This window comes from Phacochoerus africanus, chromosome 12, assembly GCF_016906955.1.
Source record: "Phacochoerus africanus isolate WHEZ1 chromosome 12, ROS_Pafr_v1, whole genome shotgun sequence".
Classification (NCBI taxonomy): domain Eukaryota; kingdom Metazoa; phylum Chordata; class Mammalia; order Artiodactyla; family Suidae; genus Phacochoerus; species Phacochoerus africanus.
In genome coordinates, this window is record NC_062555.1 from 32,258,670 (window position 1) to 32,283,020 (window position 24,351).

The following is a 24,351-nucleotide window of genomic DNA, read 5'->3' on the forward strand; positions in this document are numbered from 1 at the left end:
AAGTTTCATTGCCATTTTACCCGAGTTGGCCCAGTTGTAAACAGTTCTAAACTCTCCTCTTTCTCCAAAAGTCTGTTGTCTGCAGCCTACTATTAAGTACCATTTTATATCAGATAATATATAACTTCAGACTGTATCAGCTTGTGTTCTTTTATTGAAAATCACAGAAACCAACAGTGGTTAATTTCGGGGAAAAAAAAGAGAGAAAAAGAGAATTTATGGGAAGGCCCCTGGGTAGCTGGCCAAATTATGGAGAAAGTTGAAAAGCCATACCTTGTTTAAAGACATGACATAGGGTAGCTCCAGGGATCTAGACGAAGGGAGTCTTTGAATGACTTAGTTCCACCCTTATGGCACTCAACTCAAGATTCACATTTCCAGCAGAGAGCCTGGTTTGCTTGGCTTGATAATCATCTCACTCCTTGGCTGATGGCATAGATACCTTGGACCTGCCAAGACTTGGGGAACAGAGGAAAGATAGCTTCCTAAAGAAGAAGTAAGGTGAAGTTCCCACTATGGCATGGCTGGTTAAGACTAGAGTGTTGTCTTTGCAACGATGTGGGTTCAATCCCTGGCTCGGTGTAGTGGGTAAGGATCTAATGTTGCTGCTGCTGTGGCATAAGGCAAAAAAACAAAACAAAACAAAACAAAAAACCTGTAAGAAAAAGTAAGATACAACCAAAAATGGAGGAAGAATGCTAAACAGGCAAAATCAGCAGATTGCCTCTTCCAGAATGTTCACATTAGGTCAGCATTTTTCAGTAGGATCATCATTGGCCTTTGGGGGAAAACCGTTTTCCTTTTTGAGCTGCTGTCCCAGTGCATTGCAGTTTGTTCAGCAGCCCTGACTCGTGGACACCCCTACTGCTACCACCACAACTAAGGCACCACCCGCTTCACAGCCACTACCATCTCCATATTCCCAACCTCCCTCCCCAGAAAGGCTGTGAGATAGAGTGTCCAGGACCACTGCACTGCATGATCCTGAAAGCTTTTTCTTTTCTGGAGAAGAAATGGACAGGAATGGGACGGGACGGTAGCAGTGCAAATGGAAAGGGTGGAGATGAAGTCAAATGAAATCACATGTATTTCTCTTAGATGCAGAATTGGCAGGTATTGGTGATGGCTTGGATGAGAAAGATAGAGAAAGGGAAGAATCAGACACCTAGGTTTCAGGCTATTATGTGCCATTTGACGCCATGCATATATTCCCTCTCTTATTAACTCTTAAAAACTGTTATGATACTGTTGGAAACTAAATTTTTAGTACCATTTTAAAACTTTCGTCTTCCTGGTTAGATTTTTTTTTTTTTTTTGCTTTGCAGCCAAATTTACAACTTTCTTAAACTTTTTACTTCCTGTCTAGTAATGAAAACCTCCTTTGTTGATGTTTTTGGTATTTAATTGTTTTTGGCATCTGTTCATTTTTGCTGTCGAAGATATAAACTCACTTACCATTTGCAGAGTAGTCTTTGAAATTAGACAGCTTTGTGTCATCCTTGGCCCGCAAAAGCATGCATCTGTGCAAGTCTGCACCTGTCGCGAAGCAACCTTCCCTTCTCTGTTCAGTAGGCTTCCTGTGGGTGTAGATGGCAAGGACCTGGGATGGTGGTGAGGCACCTGGAGTTTGTTTACCTAACTGCCTGAGGCACACACTCACTATGTAGGGAACTCCATTATTCTTTTTAACGTGTACTTCAGATACGGTAAGTCAAATTGTTGAACTTAGGACCTCAACAATTAGAATTTTTATTTTACTAAAATATCCTTTCTTCTTATGGATGGAGATCAAGTGTATATAGCAGACTTAAGCAAATTGTTCACATCGGTGCCTATGGAATGAATTATTTTTTATTCTTTGCTAAGAAATGAAGAGAAACTGGGAAGCAAATTCATTACGCAGCAATGCATAGGGATTTTTGACCACCTAAATGAGAAGCCAGAAATGCATATAAAACATAAGAACTTCAAAAACATTTCTTAGACATAGACTATTATGAAATGCCCATGGATGTTTTTGATTTCCCATTACATTAAAATACTCAAATGAATTTCATACTCAGAACATTTAAAAATATCTCAATCTTAAAAAGAAGATATAAAGTATTATCAGCTGTGCTTTTTGTACATAATTGGCATGGGCCTGTAGAGGTATAATGACTTCTAGTGTAATGCTATTACTCATGATAAAAAGGTCAGATGGTAAAAATTGGAGATACAGCTGGGCGAGACATTTTAAAATAATTCAAAGATGACTTCACAGAAGTCATGCTCTTTCACTCATCAGTGGTTGTGAAGGCACTGGTAAAAGTTCCTGTTTTAAATGTTCCACTCTTCCCCATTTCTTACAGATTCGATGTGTGTTCACTGTTTCGTCCAGTGCATGGCAGACCACTGTGAAGGTCCATCACCTTTCTCCTTTTTCTGCAATGGCTCAAGATTTGGTAGCCCTTTCTTCTGATTATCAGTTTTGGATGCAGAAGCTTTCTGTATGGGACCAGGCCTCCACTTTGGAAACTCAGCAAGACACCTGCCTTCACCTACCTCAGTTCCAGGAGTTCTTGAGGCAGATGTATGAAGCCTTGAAAGAGATGGTAAGTAGTGGACCAAAATAATGAGGTTTATTTTGTGGCATCAGAAACCCCTCACCAGATTTTAGGAAGCCTGAAGGTGGTCAGGGACTTGTGGCATTGACCTAACACATTATTTAGACAGACAGATTATCTGTAAATAATGCAGACAGGAAATGGTTTCCTAGTGTCTGATTTATTATGACTTAATAGCTTTTATTTCTTGGTTAGTTAGTTATACTGTCACATGAGGCTTCCTGGCCAATCAGGTTGTTTTTAAATAAACAAGACTTTAACCCTTGTTGTTAGGTAATAGTTGGATTTTTCTTAAAGGCCTCTGTCTCTTAAATATTGAAGAGTTTACTGAAGTGCTTACCCTTTTTTCAACCCTATTCTTCTTTTTTTTTGTCTTTTGTCTTTTGTCCTTTTTAGGGCCGTACCCCTGGCATATGGAGGTTCCCAGGCTAGGGGTCTTATTGGAGCTGTAGCCACTGACCTACGCCAGAGCCACAGCAACGCCAGATCTGAGCCACGTCTGCGACTTACACCACAGCTCACGGCAATGCTGGATCCTTAACCCACTGAGCGAGGCCAGGGATCAAACCCACAACCTCATGGTTCCTAGTCGGATTTGTTTCCGCTGCGCCACGATGGTAACTCCATCAACCCTATTCTAAAGTAGGCTTTACTAAGAGATGATAAATATTAAGATCTCTTATAAATATTTTGAGTGGACTTTCCTTGTGAATATTAAGATTATGAGTGTCTTCACTAGTGTTACATAAGTTACTGTGTTCAAAATTTGATACATTTCATCTTGATGTAAGATTTCTTTTTTTTTTTTTTTTTGTCTTTTTAGGGCCCCACCCATGGCATGTAGACATTCCCAGGCTAGGGGTCTAATAGGAGCTGCAGCTGCCGGCCCACACCATAGCCACAGCAACACAGGATCCAAGCCGTATCTGCAACCTACACCACAGCTCACAGCAACGCCAGATCCTTAACCCACTGACTGAGGCCAGGGATCGAACCTACAACCTCATGGTTCCTAGTCGGATTTGTTTCCGCTGTGCCACGATGGGAACTCCAAATTTCTTATTTTTATATTGCAATAGATATTTTTGTGAATGAGCATGTTTTCATACTATGAAAATATTACTTATTTATAGTTATTTTCTAATTTCAAAATGAAAAGCAAAATTGTTACTTAACATAGGTGTTCTTGCGTTATACATTTTTCCCCTTAATCAAAGACGCAAGTAGGAAATTTGAGGAATAATTCATGGTGGTGATGTAAGTTCACATGTTTTTAGAAAGTAGAAGGAAAGATACTTTAGAAAGTAGAAGTATAGACAAGCGGTGCTAACTCTTTAAGTTGTTTTTTGTAACCTGACCTTAAAGTGACTCCAGAAAGTCCAGGACTGGCCTTGATGTTCAGACTAATGTGAGGAATTTACTGTTTCATCAGTAAGAAATGCTTATCATTTCAGCTTATCTTAAGCTGTTTTCTATTTGGTTGATCTTTTCTTGTCTCAGGTTTTAGGTTGTTTTAGACTAAGTATGATGTCATTTAGCATGTAGTAATCAAAATAGTAATAAACAGATATATATCTATATGCTTTTGGCTACTTTTATTTCTTTTTACAAGTTTCAGGGTTCTTGTCCTTCTAAACCTTCTTTTAGATAGTGCTGTTGGAGCTGACTTAGGAATTTTCTTATTATGTTAGAATAAAAAATCAGGATGAAGATGCAGGGTCCTCTTGATATTAATTACCCATAATGTTTCTTTTCACTGTTATGCTGTCTTTGTTATTTTTAAATAAAATGGCCTTTTTTTGACTTAAATAGGAATAAAACAAAGTTAATTTTGCAACAAAATGGATTTTACTTGCTATTCTTCTTAGTTTTGGTGACCTGGATTAAGGATGAAGTAAGGTGATTGCTTGTTAAACTTTATTAGAATTACTTACTCAAAGATCTTCTCTAATCTTTTCTCCCTCTACTTTTCTAAAATACATACTAAACAAGAAGCATTCAAGCTCCTTCAACCTATAGTGTCGTTTAATTTTTCTGAGTTGCATATTGTCCTTTCACTGACAAAAACATAATTTCCTTTTATAGGATTCAAGTGCAATCACTGAAAGATTCCCCACAATTGGTCAGCTGTTGGCAAAAGTTTGCCGGAACCCTTTTATCTTAGCATATGGTAAGAATGCAAAGCATGTCCTCTCAAAATACAAACTTCTGATGATATTTTAATCTCTGCATTGTTTAGCAAAACACAGAGTTTAAGATTATAAACCTTTCTCTTATTTTCCATGAAACAACTTATCAGATATATGCCTTCTTCCGTTATAAAGATGATATCCATTATCGTTGTCTGTACATGTTCGTGTATGTGTATACACACACGTACACACACAGATGCGTAGGAGAATAGAATTCCTTGAGTTAGAGGGCAGAAACTCCCAGACGATTGTTGTAACTTCCTTTTTAATTCAGTGTAAAATGGCTATAAAAATGAAATAATTTCTTGTTTACAATTTCATATGTTAACTCCTGTGCGTAAAATTCTTTTTTTAAGAAGATTTTAATTTTTTCCATTGTAGTTGATTTACAGTGTTCTGTCAAATTCTGCTGTACAGCAAAGTGACCCAGTCATACCTATATATATTCTTTTTCTCACATCATCCACCATCATGTTCCATTGCAAGTGACTGGATATAGTTCCCTGTGCTGTACAGCAGGATCCCATTGCTTATCCACTCCAGATGCAAAAGTTTGCATCTACTAACCCCAACCTCCCAGTCCATCCCACTCCCTTCCCCTCCTCCTTGGCAACCACAAGTCTTTTCTCCAAGTCCATGAATTTGTTTCTTTTCTGTAGAAGGGTTCATTTGTGCCAATTCAATTGTGTGTATTCAATTCCAGATGTAAGTGATGTCATATGGTATTTGTCTTTATCTTTCTAACTTCACTTAGTATGAGAATCTCTAGTTCCATCCATGTTGCTGCAAGTGGCATTATTTTGTTCTTTTTTATGGCTGAGTAGTATTCCATTATATATATATATATATATATATATATATATATATATATATATATATATACACATACCACATCTTCTTAATCCATTCATCTGTTGATGGACATTTAGGTTGTTTCCATGTCTTGGCTATTGTGAATAGCACTGTAGCGATCATAGGGTAGCGTGTATTGTTTTCAATGAAAGTTTCGTCCAGATCTATGTGTAAACTTCTTTAGCGTCCAAATCCTGCTATGGCTCTGCCATTATTTAGGGGTGACATTTTGATTTTTACTTAAAGTTGAGAGGAATTCGGGGACACTTTGGGGGAGATATTCCTTCATGGACCTCCTGCCTATCTATCTAGCTTCATTTCCTGTTTAATCCTCCACCACTATACCACATGCACTGTAGCCAGGGTAAATTATAAGCAGTGTTTGAAGGTACATGATGTCTGGGCCTGAGACATCCAGTTCTTTTTCCTGGGGCTCTTCTTATCTCATGTCCTCAAATCTTTGAAATGGCTTTGCTAGGGCTGAGCTAGGAATCTTCCTTAGTGTGTCCCAAGGTGCCAGCATCTCCCTTAATTATAACACCTACTACACTGCTTCGTAATTGTTGATTTGCCTATCTGACACCCTGAAAGACTGAATGCCTCTCAAGAGTTGGGAATATGGTTTTAGTTCTCTTTGTTGCCCCAGGGCTTAGCATAGGGTTGAGCAGGCACAACTGAAGGTGCAGAGTGGAGGTTTATTGCCTTACTTTGACTATGTTGTTAGCTAATGTACTATTTACTTCTCATATTTTTAAAGTCAAAGACTAATTGCATAATATAATGATAGTAGAATCAAAAATAGAATGAATAGTCCCCTTTAATTTTTTTTTTTTTTTTTTTTTGCTTTTTAGGGCCATACCCATAGCATATGGAGGTTCCCAGGCTAAGGGTTGAAGCAGAGCTACAGCTGCTGCCATACGCCACAGCCATAGCAATGATGGATCTGAGCCTCATCTGCAACCTACACCACAGGTCATGGCAACACCGCATCCTTAACCCACTGAGCAGCGAGTAACCTCATGGTTACTGGTTAGAGTCATTCCCACTGCGCCCCAACGGGAACTCCTCCTTTGATGTTTAAGAGAATTATACGCTATCTCTTTCCTAGCCTGTTATAAGTCAGGTAAGGAATTTTGTTTTGTTTTGTTTTGTTTTGTTTTGTTTTGTTTTGTTTTGTTTGTCTTTTTGCCTTTTCTAGGGATCGAGCCCGCAACCTCATAGTTCCTAGTCGGATTCGTTAACCACTGAGCCACGACGGGAAGTCCATAAGTCATGTAAGGAATTTGAACTAGGTGGGGAAGGGACAACATCTGTGTTTGGTTTGAGGAGTGCACACTCATGGGTGTGCTGCATGTGCTCATACTCACTGTCTTTATCCCATCCTCATCTAGTCCTTCTCCTCGTCACTTAAGCCTCTTGCTTCCCCTTCTCCCTTGAGCTGACTCTTCCTCCCCTACCTACTTAGCTTGTTCAAGTTCTTGATCTAAGATTCAAAGCCATCACTGTATATGCCTCCCAGGGCCACACTCACCTGCCCTAATTTTATATAATTCAGCTAGGCCAGTGCTTCTCAAACACCTTTGACCAGAAACGCATTTTCTTTATGTGAGTATATATGCGTACATTCACTTGCATACGCATACATGTATATATATCATGAAAAATGCTTGCTTTAATTATGTGGAATTCATATTCTCTCTAGCATTTTTAAAATGATCTTCATGACCAAAAACTGATTTTATAATCCACTGATGGGTCAGGACCAAAAGTTTGGAACACATTAAGCTAGGCCAGTGATATTGATGGCAGGAGAAAGAAACACTGTTGAGGAGTTCCCGTCGTGGCTCAATGGTTAACAAATCTGACTGGGAACCATGAGGTTGCAGGTTCGATCCCTGCCCTTGCTCAGTGGGTTAAGGATCCGGCGTTGCTGTGAGCTGTGGTGTAGTTTGCACACTCAGCTCGGATCTGGCGTTGCTGTGGCTCTGGCGTAAGCTGGTGGCTACAGTTCCGATTTGACCCCTAGCCTGGGAACCTCCATATGTTGCGGGAGCAGCCCAAGAAAATGGCAAAGAAGACAAAAAAAAGAAAAGAAAAGAAACACTGGTGAATTTCCTCCACTCATTGTTAGCTACCTCATGGATTGAATAACTACTTTTTAGAAAAAAGAAGTATTATCCCCTTGAAGTGTCCCTAGTGGATATAAGACACATCCTTAATTCAGAAGTGTTAAAATGTGGGAACGTTTGGGTCATAGAATTAAAGTAGCATGAAAGACATTGCTTACTTTGTGCTGAGTGCTGTTCTCTGTGGATTGAGTGGTGGGTCTAGTTGAGTTCTTGATATTCTTGCAGGATAGTTAATTATGGATTAGAGTAAATATGTCCCTTTTCCCAGAATACAGAACTAATAAAATCTAGAATCCTACTCCTCTAAAGCCCACGTTATTGTCATGATCTGCCCCTGTGGATCGTACCTCCATGGTTGAAATGTTCCTGTCCTGGCTTTACTACCAGCCAGCTTCATGTGAATGTATATATTCACTGGACAAATATTTACTAATATCTTTTGTTTGGATTTTTGTTTGTGTGTTTGTTTTTTGGCGGGTTTTGTTTGTTTTGTTGTCTTTTTTTGCATGTCAAGCCCTAGGAAGCCATGGCTCCCCATTTCTGCCAGTCAGTGAGAAAAGAGACCTACACAGATGAACTGCCTCCAGATGCTGGTTGGCACTGTGGAGCTTTGAACAAGTTGCCAAGTGGAAGGAGAGTTTCACCGGGAGGTTTTTCTGGGGGCTGTATCTTGGAGGCGAGTAGATGAGATAGGATTTCCTAAGGCAAGCCTCAGAACTCCCCGGGTCTCACATTCTTTATTTGTAAAAGTGAGAGGCTGGACAGATTTATCCCCGTGGCCTTAAACTTGTATCTGTCTGTGATCTTTCCTTAGCACCTAATCTCCATTACTTTGGCCCCTTCTGACAACCAGAACCACATTCTCCATCTCTTTGTGTTTAACTGCTTGTGTTACCTTTTGAACTGCCCATTAAATTTCAGTTTCCTGTTGGAGGTACACCTTTGGTTTTGAGCTCTTAGAGGAGACCAACTGGCACAGAACTCCATGAGAAATCAGATCTCGCCTGTGCTGCCACTGATGTTTCACTGATTGGGCACTTTCTTCCAGAAAAGGATCTTTTCTTGTGGTCTTATAATATCAAAATTACTTTTTAAATATGCTAATAGTAAACAATTTCTATCAAGGAAAGATAATAATGAGTGAGAATAGGATCAGCAATAAGGATAATAGGAGTTCTCATCGTGGCGCAGCGGAAATGAATCCAACTAGGAACCATGAGGTTGCGGGTTCGATCTGGGGCCTCACTCAGTGGGTTAAGGATCCGGCGTTGCCATGAGCTGTGGTGTAGGTTTCGGATGTGGCTTGGATCCCACGTTGCTGTGGCTGTGGCGTAGGCCCGACAGCTACAGCTCCGATTAGACCCCCAGCCTGGGAACCTCCATATGCCTCGGGTGCAGCCCTAAAAAGACAAAAGACCAAGAAACAAACAAACAAACGAACAAACAAACAAACCCACACCGAATATCCCAATTAAAAAATAGAAAAAAAAAAAGAAATAAGGATAATAAGGAAAGAGGAAGAATTTGGAAATTAAAAGACAAAGAGAAGAGAAAAAATCAATAACCATAGAAAGGGAGATGATACTTTTTCTTGGGTGGTGCTCTCTTCATAAAATTATTCCTTTACCTGCCTGGAGTTCTGCCTGCCCTCGTGATTACCATATTAGAGTCATAACCTCTTTTCCTCATGCTCTGTGTTACTGTGTAACAGTTTGGCCCCAAACTTGGCTGCTTCAAACAGTAAATATTTATTGTCTAAAAAAAATGCTGCCTTTGCACCTCTAAACTACAGAATTAATTTTAGCCTTCATTTGGGTTTTCAGTTTAAGATATCAAAAAAATAAAATACTAGATGGCAGACGTATATCAATATATTCCTTTCCTTTACACTGGTTTTTAGAATCCCAACTTGCACTAAGATCTGTTGTCAGTGACTGCCCCCATGATCTGTCCCAGGCAGTTTTTGGTTCCTGATGTTCCAGCTCTGATGTCTGAACCTCCAGGGAGGAGCCTGACAGATGCCCCCCCCCCCCCCAAGCTGGTGGCGGTTCACTGAATAACAAGTGATGGCTTATGTCTTTAAATCCCTAAAGCAAAGTGAGCTCCTCAGCAGTACATTCACTGCATTGACTCTGGGCAAAAAAAAAGCACCTCCTAAAGGCTGGGGGAAAGTTTCTTTTCTTTTCTTTCTTTCTTTCTTTCTTTTTTTTTTTTGAGAGAAAAGTAAAAAATAATGTACTTGTTGAAATAAATGTGCAAAATCACTCAATACCTGGGGAAAACTCTCATCGTTTGGATTCTTCTGAACTTCTGTTCCATAACTAACATTTTCTTTCTCCTTTTTCTTTTCTCTTTTTAGTGTTGAATGTCTGATTTTTGGAAATGCTCCCTATCAGTTTGCATTGTCTTTACCACAGGAAGCTGCTTGTGTAAACGCATCACTAGATGTGTTTGTCACACTTACGACATACAGTTAGTTGTAATTTCTTCTGATATTTAAGACATGGGAAGTACAACAGTCACATTTTTAATCAGTGGCATTGGTTCAGCCTGAAGAACCCTAGCATCTTTAGCAGTCAAATTATGTGATTCTTGCAGTGAACTGATCTCAGGCAAGTCAGAGATGTGTTTGAGCTCATAAAAACTAGGAAAAATATGAATATCCCTTAGAATAACTGTTAATAAAGTTTGTTCAGAGATGTTAGCTATTAGGAGAACATAAGCTTATGGATATTTATGGGAGGAAATAGGAATTCCTGTTGTGCCTCAACAAGTTAAGGACCCGACTTTGTCTCCATGAGGATGCAAGTTTGATCCCTGGCCTCACATAGTGGGTTAAGGAACCAGCATTGCTGCAAGCTGCAGCATAAGTCGCTGATGTGGCTTGGTTCCGGTGTCGGCTGTGGCTGGGGCAGGATGGCAACTGCTGCTCTGATTCAATCCCTAGCCTGGGAACTTCCATATGCTGCAGATATGGCCATAAAAAGAAAAAAAAAAAGTTATCATCAGAATCCTTTGTTGTGTGCTTGAAAATGTAGTGGTAGCTTACTGTAGTTTATATTCTCCTTATTTCTTGATGATCAAGCCCTGAGAAGTGCTGCATTTATGAAATTCCAGTAGATAACAAAGGGCATCAGGTGATTCTTCAGGGGAGTGATTCCAGGTGCTAGGTTTGAAATCTACACTCCTCAGATGGGACTTGAACCCACAGACTGGGCCTTGAACCCAGCCGAAACTCAGATTGGGACTTGAACCTACAGTCCCTGGTGTAGGAGGGGACTCATAGCCACTGTCTTTTAATAGAAGCTGCTCACCTGGTGTCAATTACTGAAGTTCAGGTTCTTTTATCCCATCACAGAAAGATAGGCAAAGAGTGAGTTTCTCAGCATAGGACATTTGTGAGAGACACAAGCAGATGGGCAAGGGAGCGGAGCCCTAAGAACAAAGAGGGCCACATTTTTATAATCAAAGAAAAAGTGGGGAGGGGAGAAGACCATCTTCTTCTGCATTTTGGGGTAGATACCAAGGCTTGCATCATTGGTTCCTCTTTTAACCCTATATGGTCTAACCAGGACTGCCGTGGCACTATTGAAATCATACATATATTAGCAAAAATGTGATGACACATACTGAAATACGGTAATTCATCTCAGGTTTGGGCATAATGTCCCCTTTCACCTAGTTTCCTTCCTTCCTAAGAAATTTCCTTCCTTCCTAAGAAATTATACTCTTTAAGAACGTTAATTCCCTGACTTCATGTAACAGGATTCATACCCGGCATCTATTGTCTCCTGTTTTAACCCATCAGGATTTGTGGCTTGAGTGTGCCTGGCTTTGGAATGCACCTGGTCTTCCTTTAAGGTAGTGTAGATTGTTGCTAGGTTACTGGATTCTTTTCTTAAGTGGTCATTAGCTTACAACAGTCTCCCAAACTCCCTTAAAATTCCTTCTCTGTCTTTAATCGCCTGGTGGGATTTCTAAACTAATTATCCTGCTGTATTCCTATCAGGTTTCCTCAGCCTCACCTCCACGGCCTTGGGATAAAGTCCACAATAGCTTGGCTATAGTTCAGGTACTGGCATCTTCAGTTTTAGGCCTCATTTTTGCTTCTCATTTGTGTTACGAAGTCTCCAACTTGAATGGACTTAGTTGCCAAAGGAGGGAAGAGAAAATGGCTTAACAAGTAGATTTTTCTAATCAAATAGAAAATTTCAGAGGCCAACATTGTTATCACATATTTCATGGTTTTATATTTTAAAGAATTAGGAACATGAGAAAAGTTCCTATTTGTCTAAACCATTTAGTACTAAAAATAATATATTTTAAAGCAATGCTTCTTGTTAAATTTACTTTTATCAGGCGAGGGTATTTTGGCCAATTAGAAAATTAAAATATTAAACCAGAAATATTGACTGCTGCCTGTAGCAGTGATGTTGCCTTAAAAAGGTTGAAATTACTAATGGTTTGAGTATGAAATAAAGAACTGATCTTGAGAAAAGGCCAGTTCTTTTAGTTCTTTCTATCATTCTCTTTTGGCTTTAAAAATTGCTGCTATGACAAAGAGAAAATTGACTATCCAGGACCTAAGCGTAAGTGATCCTAAACCCATGAGAAGGAGAAAAACCCCACAAAGTTAAGTTTCACCATGGTCCTGTCCTGGATGCTTATTCTGTGAACTTAGCAGTTTGTGATTTTTAAAAAATATAATTTCCTTTAAGTGTAATGTTTAAACATTTTTATAGTCATTATCTTTTCCTTCTATCTGATAAAACCTGCTCATTCTAGTTTTCATTTTTGCAGATGAAAGCCAAAAAATTCTAATATGGTGCTTATGTTGTCTGATTAACAAAGATCCACGAAATTCTGGAGAATCGAAACTTAACTCCTGGACCCGGGTAAGAGTAAATCTTGTCCTATACTGTTTTACATTCAATTGATTATTTAAAGGTGCTACTTTGACAGTCCAGAAACTTTTTCAAAAACATGCTTCACTGTTACATTATCTTGCTAGGTGTAAACTCATTCGAGAGACTTCATTTTTGTTTGGTTATGAATTCCTTAAGAGAGTGATCCTCAGGGTAAACTTCCCCAAACCTAAAAGAACTAATGTTGAGTGTTTTTAGACAGTTACTCTCTGGCAATTAAAGGCGTGTACCCCCTTTCCTTCCAGCAACTGTTTCTTCTTACCAACCTAGTTTAAATAGTTCTATAAGCCCTCTCCAAGTACCTCCCTGACTCTCTCAGGATCTTTTCTGTAGTAAAACTAAACTTCAGAAGTGCCCTGGGAATAGCAGTCTTTATTTTGTATCCTGACATTGATACCCCAGCTAGTGTGCTCAGACGGGCATCTGGTGCTGGTTGGCTACTGTTGCACACTCCGTCAAATCGGTTACCCGACTCTGCTAGTCCAGATAGCTGACAGCTTCCTGAATTCCTCGGCTGTTTCTGCTTCCTCTTGAAGGGTGGGCACAAGCAGGAGAATGTTGTAAGGCTGCGCTGTGGCTGCCCTCACCACCAGCAAGTCGGCTGTTCTTTTCTCTTACCCCCCACTGTCCTGCTGCAATTACCCCGGGGACTTGCTGATGCCTGTCAGGTTCCACTTAGTATGCATATGGTTCAGATTAGCTACTTAGTATTATGAAATCACCCAAGCAGATTAATGCATATGGCTTTGTCTGTCAATCTGGCGCTTGATATCATTCCATGTACTGCTTTTTCCATTCCTTTGTTTTAGACCAAATTGCTGACAGAGATAACAAAGACTGTATTTGTATTTTTTGTTGGATTAAAAGAAGAATTGGAGGGACAGCAGAAGTGACAAAGTTTGAGTGAGGGAAGGAAAAAAAATGCCACATTTAATTGGAAGGAAAGTTAATATAAAGAGCTGAATAAAGGAACTAATAAGTAGAATTAGGGAAGAAAAGGTGGGAAAAACAAGGCTATCGAAATAGAATAACATTTAAATTTTTTAATTAATGCTTTTGTTGAGTATTTGTTATTTTAATGATTACTTAGGATGGGGGGGGGGGGCGCTAGCTGATTAAGTCCTGAAATATGCCATCTAATAAAGTGTTGCCGAGTTATTACGTTCACTTTCTTTATTTAACTTGCGACCGTATTAGCCCAGTGTTAAATTTCTAGCCTTGCAGTTTATTCTGCGGGGTTCTCTTATTTAATATGGTATCTATTTAATACACAGGTATTCATTAAGTATAGCACAGGAAGGTGAAGTTAAAAGACTTAATTCTTACCTTCAGGGAGTCTACAGACTGGTAACCAGGTCATTCCGGGGCAGTTGATTGGGTTACTGGTAGAGCTGTGTATAGGAGAGACGGTGATGCAGAAGAGGGGCACTTGTTCAGTGGGCGGTGCCGGGAGTGGGGGCGGGGGGTGGGGGGAGAGACATTTCCTAGGGGAGATGATACATCAACTGAGTTTTGAAGGGTGACTGTCCTTTTGGGAAGGCTATTCCTGTCAGCAGAAAGAGCATGTGCATCGACTGGTGGTGAAGGAGCAAATCTTGTCCTGAGGGAACAGCAGGTGCTCAGATATGCCTGAGCTTGGGATTTTATAGGGTTGATGTGAAGCAGAAAGCCTTATGTGTGATTATAAGACGTTTCCATTTTATTCTGAAGGCCGTGAGGAAACCATCAAAGTATTCTAAATACAGAAGTCATACAGCCAGGTGTGAGTTTTAGAAACTTAACAGCAAAAGGAAGTTGTCTTGGAAGGAGCCAAGGACAGCACTTTGGAAGCTTGTGTAGTGATGAAGGTGAGAAGTCATGAAGGCCTGGATGAAATGGAGACGAGGGGCCAGATTTATGATGTTAATAGGGTAAATATCGAAGAGACATTATGGCAGATTAAGTGCAGGTGTACTTAGGTGTAGGTGGAGCTGAAGTTAGTGTGGGTGAGGCTGAGATCATTCAGGGAGAGCACCTGGTGTGAGGAGGGGAAAGGGCCTAGGGACAGCCCTGGGAGACACTGGCATTTAAGGAGTGAGTGGAGAAGTGAGCTACACTATAGACTGGAAAGGCGGGGTCAAGGAAGTAGAAGAAAGGCCAAGGTATTTCAAGAAGAAACACATAACACGTGCTCATTCATAACTAATGCTATAGCATGGCCCTGTACAGTAGAAATAAAATACATTCCATAGATAATTGTCCATTTTCCAGTAGCTGCTTTAAGAAATGAAAAAAGAAATAGTTGAAACTAATTTTAATAATATAGTTTATTTAACCCAATATTTCCAAAATACTGTTATTTCAGTATACATCAATATAGAAATTATTGATTTGGTTATTTTATCATCCTTTTTTATACCTAGTCATTGAGATCTAATGTATATGTTGTACTTAATTCAGTGTATGTGCTACATCTTAATTCAGATGCTGACTTTTCCTTAGAAATTCTTGATCTGTTTTATAAAGCATACAATTGAAAAAGTAGGTCCACATATCCAAATTGTTTCAAAGAAATTTAAAACCGAATTAAATGTCTACTTTCAAATTTAAATTTAATTAAAAATTTAAAAATTTGTTTTTCTTTATTGTACTTATTGCATTTGAAAATGCGCAGTAGCTACTAGTTGTCACTATTGGACAGGGCTGTTTTAGAGCATAAAAGATTGAAAGAGCAAGATGAGGATTGAAAAGCACTGCTTGGATTTTGCCACTCAGGAAAAATGACTTTGGTGAGCAGAGTTCATTGGGAGGTGGAAGGAAGTAGTCAGGTTGCTATAGACTGAAAAATAATGGGAAGGTGAAGAAGCAGAGATGATAAGCTTTGATTACTCTTTGAAGACACTTACTTGGTCGTGAAGGAAGGAGAGAAAGTTGATTGAAACTGAGATAGTTCTGAATATGCTCTTCTGTGAAAAGATGGTCCTAGTAGAGAGTTGAGGACTTAAGAAATGGGAAAACAGTTTTCTTCTTCATTGTGCTAGGTAAGACTATAATGTTAACTGATTTTTTTAAAAAAAGATGTAGAGGAATGATACTGATTATTTTAACTTTTAGCAGCCTAAAGCTAATTACATGCACCTATTGCAGATCAGTACCTTCAAAATCCTATAATATTGGCCATAAATGCAGCAAGACAGAAGAGGGTTATTGGTTTATGAATCAGTTGTACATGTCTTGGGTATATATTCTTTTATCTTAGAAATGATTTTTTTCCTCCACAAAAGTTTTAGAGTGACATACTACACTTCAAGGACTTGTAACTTGTCATCCAGTATCCTTCTGGAAATTATCTAACAAGCCATATTTTAATAATTTTAGTGGAGTTTCTGGTGTGGTACAGTGGGTTGAGGATCCAGCATTGCCACAGCTGTGGCATAGGTTGCAGCTGCAGCTCAGATTCAGTCCCTGGCGCAAGAACTACCATATGCTGTGGATACAGACAAAGAAAATCTTTTGTTAGTTTCATTCAGTGAGCATTTATTTATTAGTCCCCGATAATGTGCTAGGCTGTTCTAATTGTGGTGGTAAAATCTTGATCTAATTGTGGTGATAAAATCTATGTTCCTGGAGTGTCAAAAATGTGATTGAAACAGCCTACATCAAAAACAAAGAATTTCTTCTCTAAATTTTAAAATACAATAAAAATTCATGTTAATTATTCAATTTAAAAATATTAGACTGAGTTTTATTTTGAAGACAGAGGTGAAATAGAAATTCTATTTGATGCTTCCCATATGTTAGCCTTGTTGATTCGTTATTTTGGAAATACGTTAAATTTGTTTTGTTTGACGAGTGCCCTCAAATGTACCATCAGATAACACCACCTCAGTGGTTGTTCTTATAATTTAAAAACTGGTTTAAGTCACAGGACTCTTTCACATCTTTTTGGAATATTTGGTTCTTGAAAAACTTAGTTTTACCAGTGAATCCATTGAACAGATAACTTCTTGAGCACCTGCTGTTTGTCAGGCACTATGAAAGAGGGTGAGGCTACTGCAATGGATCTAAAGATAGTCTGTTCTGAGTTTATAATCCAAAGGGAATGTCTCTGGGCCTGCCAGATTTAGAAGCTACCTGTCTTCTTTGGACAAAACCATACCACTATTATTTTTTATTCGGATGAGAAGAAAATGGCAGAATACCAGGAGTGGAAATCAGTCAGAAGGGTGCCTGTTCCCCATGTGGCCCTTCCTGCTTATATGCCCTTGTGTCCCCTGCTAGCGGTACATTATTTACATTGGTCCAAATATCTTATAAATCACAATATTTCAAATACATATGCATTATTCCATTTTTACCAAGTTAAAATAAGAAGGCAGACTACATAATTAGGTGGTAAAACCATAAGGGCATGTAAGGAGGAAGAGAATTCCTCCTGCTTGACAGCGTTTGCACTGGAACATCGGTTTTTTTCCCTGCCTTCAGACTCACACTGAAACATTGGTTCTTCCTAAGTCTTGAATGAACAGCCTCAGACACCGTTAGCTCTTCTATTGTCAGGCCTTCAGATATGGATTGGAACTAAACTATCCGCTCTTCTGAGGCTCTAGCTTGCTGAAGATCTTGGGATTTGTTAGTCTCTGTAATTATGTAAACCACTTCCTTATAATAAATCTCTAATATTGTTATATATGTATATATGTATATAAAATCTCCTCCTTAGTTCTATTTCTCCTTGACTAAAACACTGTCTTTATGCCAATGCTACATTATCCTCTTTAATGTGCCCTTCTAAGTACCTTTTTTTTTTTTTTTTTTTAAAGGGCCACACCCACAGCATATGGCAGTTCCCAGGGTAGGAGCTGAATCAGATCTGCAGCTTCCAGCCTACACCACAGCCACAGCAACGCTGGATCCGAGCCATGTCTGAGACTCACACCACAGCTCACGGCAACTCCAGATCCTTAAACCACTGATGGAGGCCAAGGATTGAACCCATGTCCTCATGGATACCAGTTGTGTTTGTTACCACTGAGCCTCAAGGGGAACTCGCCTTCTAAGTGTCTTACTATCCAGAAGGCAGCCCTTCTATTTTGTTTTTTTGGTTTTTATCAGGATAATCTTGGTTGATAATGGAACTTTACCATTATATCGATTTTTAGAATCTACTTGTCAAGTTTCACCTCAAAACAAAATAACTTGGGATTTTGCCTGGCAGTGTAATCAATGGTGAGACTCTCATTGAACTCAGTACCCTTGGGGCAATATTGATTGTTATCAGCCATGTTAACTGTTAACAAATTGAATAGTACCTGGCACAGTAAATTTTGAATTAGTGAATGAATTACTGACAAGGTCCCTGAATTCACTATTTCTAATGGTCTTCCTGGTAATTTCGAAACATTTTTGCAGACCTCTTAATTAGCTTGTCCTCTTAACGAAGCTGATGAGTAGCTTACAGTGGGAGTAGAAGTGTCCACTCTGCCATTTCCTAGTTGCTCACTTATAGTATTATCTTTTCTTCCACTTGGATTTTTTTAATTTTACCTTTTTATTATAGTTGATTTACAGTGTTGTGCAGATTTCTGCTGTACAGCAAAGTGAATCAGTTACACACACACACACACACACACACAAATTGCTTTTTTTATAGTTTTTTCCATCATGGTCTCTCCCAGGAGATTGGATATAGTTCTCTCTGCTATACAGTAGGATCTTACTGTTTATCCATTCTAAACATAGTGTTATCTTTAATCTCCGACTTCTTCGCAGGAGTCTTTTTAAGCAGTGGGTCAATTTGATGGTTACTTTAGTTAGATAGTATAATCAGTACATCTTTCTCGCTGGTACTATAGAACCTGGAATGCATTCTTGAAAGTGAGTGAAAGCCTAAGGTTCCCTGCATGTAGTAGAAGCCCTTCTCTTTCCTCAAGAAACCACTCAGCGGACAGTTTGTGACATGTGACCACTTTACAGGCTGATCAAATGAGGCTGCAGTGTTGATTTATTTATGAAATACTCCTGAAGTTAAATTTTCTTTTATATAAAAGTTCTAATGTTTTCTTTCACATCTTGGTGGATTGTCTTTGTACAACTTGGAGTGTACACCCTCAACTTTAGTAACTACTAGTCTAAGTGATAAAATCCACATGCTACCTTGGTGTGTGCAGCTTTTCCAACCTTTTCTCAGTCCTCATATCCTGCCATTTCCTGTTCTCTGCACCCTACACCATGAAGGCTATCCTGGGAGTTTCCTATGTCCTAGGATCTTACCACATTGGCTTCATATATGGGAAACATTTTCACAGATTAGTACTTTGCATATTCCCTTTCTCTGCTTATTAGCTTGATTTTCTAGAAAGCTCATATTTGAAAGATAATTTTAAAAATTAGCTTAATTGTCCCTTTCCTTCCTCTGGGTCCCAAAGTAGAATTGCTCTGTGTGCATAGTATCTAAGTTTCTTAGTCTTTCAGACTGAAAGTAATTGTATTATAGTATCCTTCACCACATTCAAGAGCGGGGACAGTGTCATAGTAATCCAGGTAGCTAAAGCTTATCTAGCTTTGGAGTTCCCATCATGGCTCAGTGGTTAACGAATCCGACTAGGAACCATGAGGTTGCAAGTTTGATCCCTGGCCTTGCTCAGTGGGTTAAGGATCTGGCGTTGCTATGAGCTGTGGTGTAGGTCACAGACGCGGCTCAGATCCCGTGTTGCTGTGGCTCTGGCGTAGGCCAGTGGCTACAGCTCCAATTCATCCCCTAGCCTGGAAACCTCCATATGCCGCGGGAGCAGCCCAAGAAATGGGGGGGGGGAAAAAAAAAGCTTATTTACTTTTGTGTCTATCATATACCGTCAGTGCTCAGTAAATATGTGCTCAATATATGACTGTTGTTGAATGGCCAATGATATTTTGATTTTTACCCATTAAAGTTTTACCAGGCTTAAAAATTGGTGTTCTTCATACCCTGAAGAGTAAACCCATGAGTATTCTCTTTGGTGGAAAAATATATTTCTCATTATGACCAGTAAATTGCTAGTCTGAACTATCCATCATTTCCTGTGAGTTTTGCCGGCAGGGGCATCAGTGTGTGAGAAGCTGCTCTGTGTTGAATGGGTTTCCTCTCAGGTTTCCTCCCTGCTGAGGAACAGACCTAGGACCGCTGCATTGAGAGGTCTTAGGGGGACTATTGGGAAGGTCTTCCTTTAGGTTAGCTCTATTTTCACTCCTTTTAATGGCAGAACTTATCACTTATGTAGTTTTTGTTTGTTTCTTTGTTTCAATCTGTTTTAGAGTACAGTACATGGGACCTGAACATTTGTCCTTCTATTTACTTTTCCATCTTATTGTCATCTTACAGATTTCCATCCAGTGAAGACACTTTGCCTCATCACTTGTTTTCTCTTTCTGAACATTTTTCCTGCTTCTCTTTACCTGTTTTATATATTGACCTCTTGATTTTTCTTTGCCCTTTATGCACTTGAGTGGATGCGTGTCCTATTAAGTAATGAAACATTTTACTTCTGTATCTATCTCATTTATTTTTTTCAGTGTGTATATACCGTTTTAAAGTTTTATAGCCTTTCGGGGGTTTTAGTGTATCTTTTATGTATTTGTCAGTGCTGCACCTAAGCATCTACTGGGGTGAAGGAGTGAGTGTCTGCTATGGGGAAGGCTTGGTACTGGGTACTTCTCGTAGATTATCTCATGTAAGCCCCATAGCAACTCCAACAGGAAGGAGTTTTTGGCCCCATTTTAATGGATGAGGAAATAGAGACACAGATTAAGTAGCTTGTTCAAAATTACATGAGTAAGTGGTAGGATTGCATTTCAGACCCAGATCTGTGTGACTTTGAAGCTCAGGTCCCTTAGGTCATGTATTACTTTGGTGTAAACGTAATGAACTGAATGGCTCAGGTATGGGAGAAAGTTATCAATGCAAACATTTTATGTGGTAAATACAGTGTGTATTCTGATTTGGGGTTATGCTATATTAAGATAATAATATTGTATTGTAATTCTGTATGTTAAACTTTTCTGTCCCCACAAAGACTTTCTGCCTCTTGGAGTTCCCGTCATGGCTTAGTGGTTACGAATCTGACTAGCATCTGTAAGGACCTGGGTTCGATCCCTGGCCTTGGTCAGTGGGTTAAGGATCCAGTGTCGCCGGGAGCTGTGGTGTAGGTTGCAGATGTGGCTCAGACCTGGTGTTGCTGTGACTCTGGCGTAGGCCAGCGGCTACAGCTCCAATTCGATCCCTAGCCTGGGAACCTCCATATGCCTTGGATGTGGCCCTAAAAAAACAAAAAACAAAAAACAAACAAACAAAAAAAGACTTTCTGCCTCTAAATGTAAATGATGGTCTGGTCTCATACTCAGGCAAAGAAAAACAAATTGAGATTATAATTGGTATAATTTCTTTCCCTTTTGTTACTTTCCTCCTACTTTTCCTCTCTATTGGAATCTATTAAACAATACCTTGGAGTTTTTCTTTGTTTTTTACCTTGTTTTTCCCCCCTCAGTGGGGGCCATCTTTGCGCTTTTCCTCATCAACACTCCACAATGCCAGTATCTCCTGGAGGGGAACTTTTACACACATTTGGTGTCCTGGTTTTTCTGTATCTGGTCCCCTAGTTTTTACAGCTGCAGCCCAGGGACACCCCTTGAGTACCTCGCTCTGAAGGACGGGGTGGGGGATGGAGGGCTTGTATTCCGGAGTTCTATGGGACTGTTAAGATTGGAGAGACAGCTTTTAGCAGTCTGTCACCCCAAGGACACTGCACAGATAGCAGACTGAAACACACCTCCTGTCTTTCCGGTAAAGTCGATCAACCAACTCAGGAGAAGGATGAATGAATATAGTGAGACTTAGACACAAAAGTAGAAAATTAAAGTATCAAACTAAAATCACAGAACTATAAGAATACAGTAACCTGAACTGAAAAATACAATAGAGGGGTTCAACAGCAGAGTAGATGAAGCAGACAGAAGGATCATTTACCTTGAAGACAGGACAGTGAAATTCATCCAAGCAGAACAGCAAAATAAACAATATTTTTTAAAAGTGAAAACAGGTTAAGGAAGTTATGGGACATCATCAGGCAAAATACAATTGCATTATAGGGGTCCTAGAAGGAGAAAAGAGAGACAAAAGGACAGAGAACTTATTTGAAGAAATATAACTGAAATTTTCCCTAACCTGGGAAAGGAAACAGACTTCCAGATTCAGGAAGCCCAGAGAGGTCTAAAGAGGATGATCCCAAAGAGATCCACATCAAGACACATTATAATTAAAATGTCTAAGGTTAAATATAAAAGAATCAAAAGGAAGCAAGAGAAAAACAGCATATTGTATATAAAGGAACCGTTATAATACTTTTGCAGACTTCTCAACAGAAACATTGTAGGTCAAAAGGGAGTGACTAGATATATTTAAAATGCTCGAAGAAAAATAAAACTTCCAATCAAGAACACCCAGCAAAGGAGTTTCCATCATGGCTCAGTGGTTAACGAATCTGACTAGGAACCATGAGTTGCAGGTTCAATCCCTGGCCTTGTTCAGTGGGTTAAGGATCCGGCATTGCCGTGAGCTGTGGTGTAGGTCGAAGACGCAGCTCAGATTCCACATTGCTGTGGCTGTGGCGTAGGCCGGCAGCTACAGCTCTGATTAGACCCCTAGCCTGGGAACCTCCATGCCACAGGTGAGGCCCTAAAAAGCAAAAAAAAAAAAAAAAAAGATATTCAAGTTATAAAATGACATAAAAATATAAAATGTGTTGGGGGATAGTTAAAATGTAGAGCTCTAGTGCATGTAAACTTAAGTTCTTATCAACCTAAAATAGACTGTTATAAATATAGGTTATGTGTAAGCCTCATGATAACCACAAAGCAAAAACCGAGTACATTTACAAAAATTAATGAGAAAGAAATCTAAGCATACCAGTAAAGAAAGTCATCAAACCAGAAAGGAAGAGAGCAAGAGAAGAAGAAAGGAACAGAGAGGAACCACAAAACAGTCAGAAAACAGTTAATAAAATGGCAATAAGTATAGACATATCAATATGTACTTTAAATGTAAGTAGACTAAAATTTCCCTAAAAAGACAAAGATAGCCAAATGGATTTTTTTTTTTAAGACCAATCTATATACTGCCTTAAAAGAGACTCACTTTACATACAAGAAACCTTGGGTAGCTATACCTACTTCAGATAAAATAGACTAAAAAAAAAAGTGTATAATAAAAAAACAAAGATATTAAATAATGATAAAAATGATAAATGGGTCAATCCAAGAAGAGGATGTAACATTTGTAAATATTTTTGCAGCCAACATAGGAGCACCTAAATATGTAAAGCAAATATTTACAGATCTAAAGGAAGAAATAGCAATACAATAACAGTAGAAGACATTAATGTCCCACTTACATCAGTGAGTAAATCATCCAGACAATCAATATGAAAACATCAGCTTTAAATGATACATTGGACCAGATAGACTTAATAGCTGTATACAGAACATTTTATCCAAAAGCAGCATTCTCCTCAGGTGCAACTGGAACTTTCTCTAGTATAGATTATATATTAGGACAAAAATCAAGTCTTAATAAATTTAAGAAGATGGAAATCATATCAAAGATTTTTTTTGACCAAAGTGGTATGAAACTAGGAAGCAATTATAGGAATGAAACTGGAAAAATCAAAAATATGTGGAGATTAAACAAAATGCTACTGAACAACCAAAGGATTGACAAAGAAATCAAAAGAAATTAAAAAAATACCTTGAGAAAAATGAAAATGGAAATACAGCATACCAGAACTTACGGAATACAGCAAAAGCAGTTCTAAAAGGGAAGTTCATAGTGATCCATTCCTAGCTCAAGAATCAAGAAAAATCTCAATCTAACATTACTAGGAAAAGAAGACAAAAGCTCAGAGTTAGTAGAAGGAAGGAGATAACAAAGATCAGAGTGGAAATAAATGAATTAGAGACTAAAAGGGCAATAAAAAAGACCAATGAAACTAAGACCTGCTTCTTTGAAAAGATAAATAAACCTTTAGCCAGACTCACCACAAAAAAAGAGAGAGGGATGAAATAAATAAAATGAGAAATGAAAGAGATGTTACAGCTGATAACACAAAAGTGTAAAGGATCATAAGAGACAACCATAAACAATTATACATCAATAAAATGGACAACCTACAAGAAATGCATAAATTCCTAGAAACATACCACCTACCAAGACTTAATCATGAAGAAATGGAAAATCCGAATGAACCAATTTCTAGCAAGATTGAATTAGTAATCAAAATCCCTCAACAACAGTCCAGAACCAGCTGGCTTCACAAGTGAATTCTATCAGTCATTTAAAGAAGAATTGATACCAATCCTTTTCAAAACCTTCTAAAAAATAGTAGAGGAAAAATTGCTTCTCAGTTAATTTTACAAAACCAGCATTACCCTGACATCAAAACCAGACAGGGACACCACAAGAAAAGAAAGCCACAGGCCAGTATCCCTGATGAACATAGCTGTAAATATCCTCAAAAAACTATTAGCAAACTGAATTTAAGACAATATTAAGGCATTCCCGTCGTGGTGCAGTGGTTAACGAATCCGACTAGGAACCATGAGGTTGCGGGTTCAATCCCTGCCCTTGCTCAGTGGGTTA

At 38.9% G+C, this 24,351-nt stretch overlaps 1 protein-coding gene across 2 annotated transcripts in view; it reads left to right on the forward strand.

Moving 5' to 3' along the window:
• Positions 1-24,351, forward strand: part of FANCC (FA complementation group C) — a 271,146-nt gene that overhangs the window by 78,085 nt on the left and 168,710 nt on the right. For both annotated transcript variants that reach the window (XM_047755023.1, XM_047755024.1), the window contains 3 exons: positions 2,352-2,594; positions 4,692-4,776; positions 12,580-12,674. In XM_047755023.1, coding sequence (XP_047610979.1) covers positions 2,430-2,594; positions 4,692-4,776; positions 12,580-12,674 — 345 coding nt within the window. In that variant the 5' untranslated portion in view covers positions 2,352-2,429. The remainder of the gene's footprint in view (positions 1-2,351; positions 2,595-4,691; positions 4,777-12,579; positions 12,675-24,351) is intronic.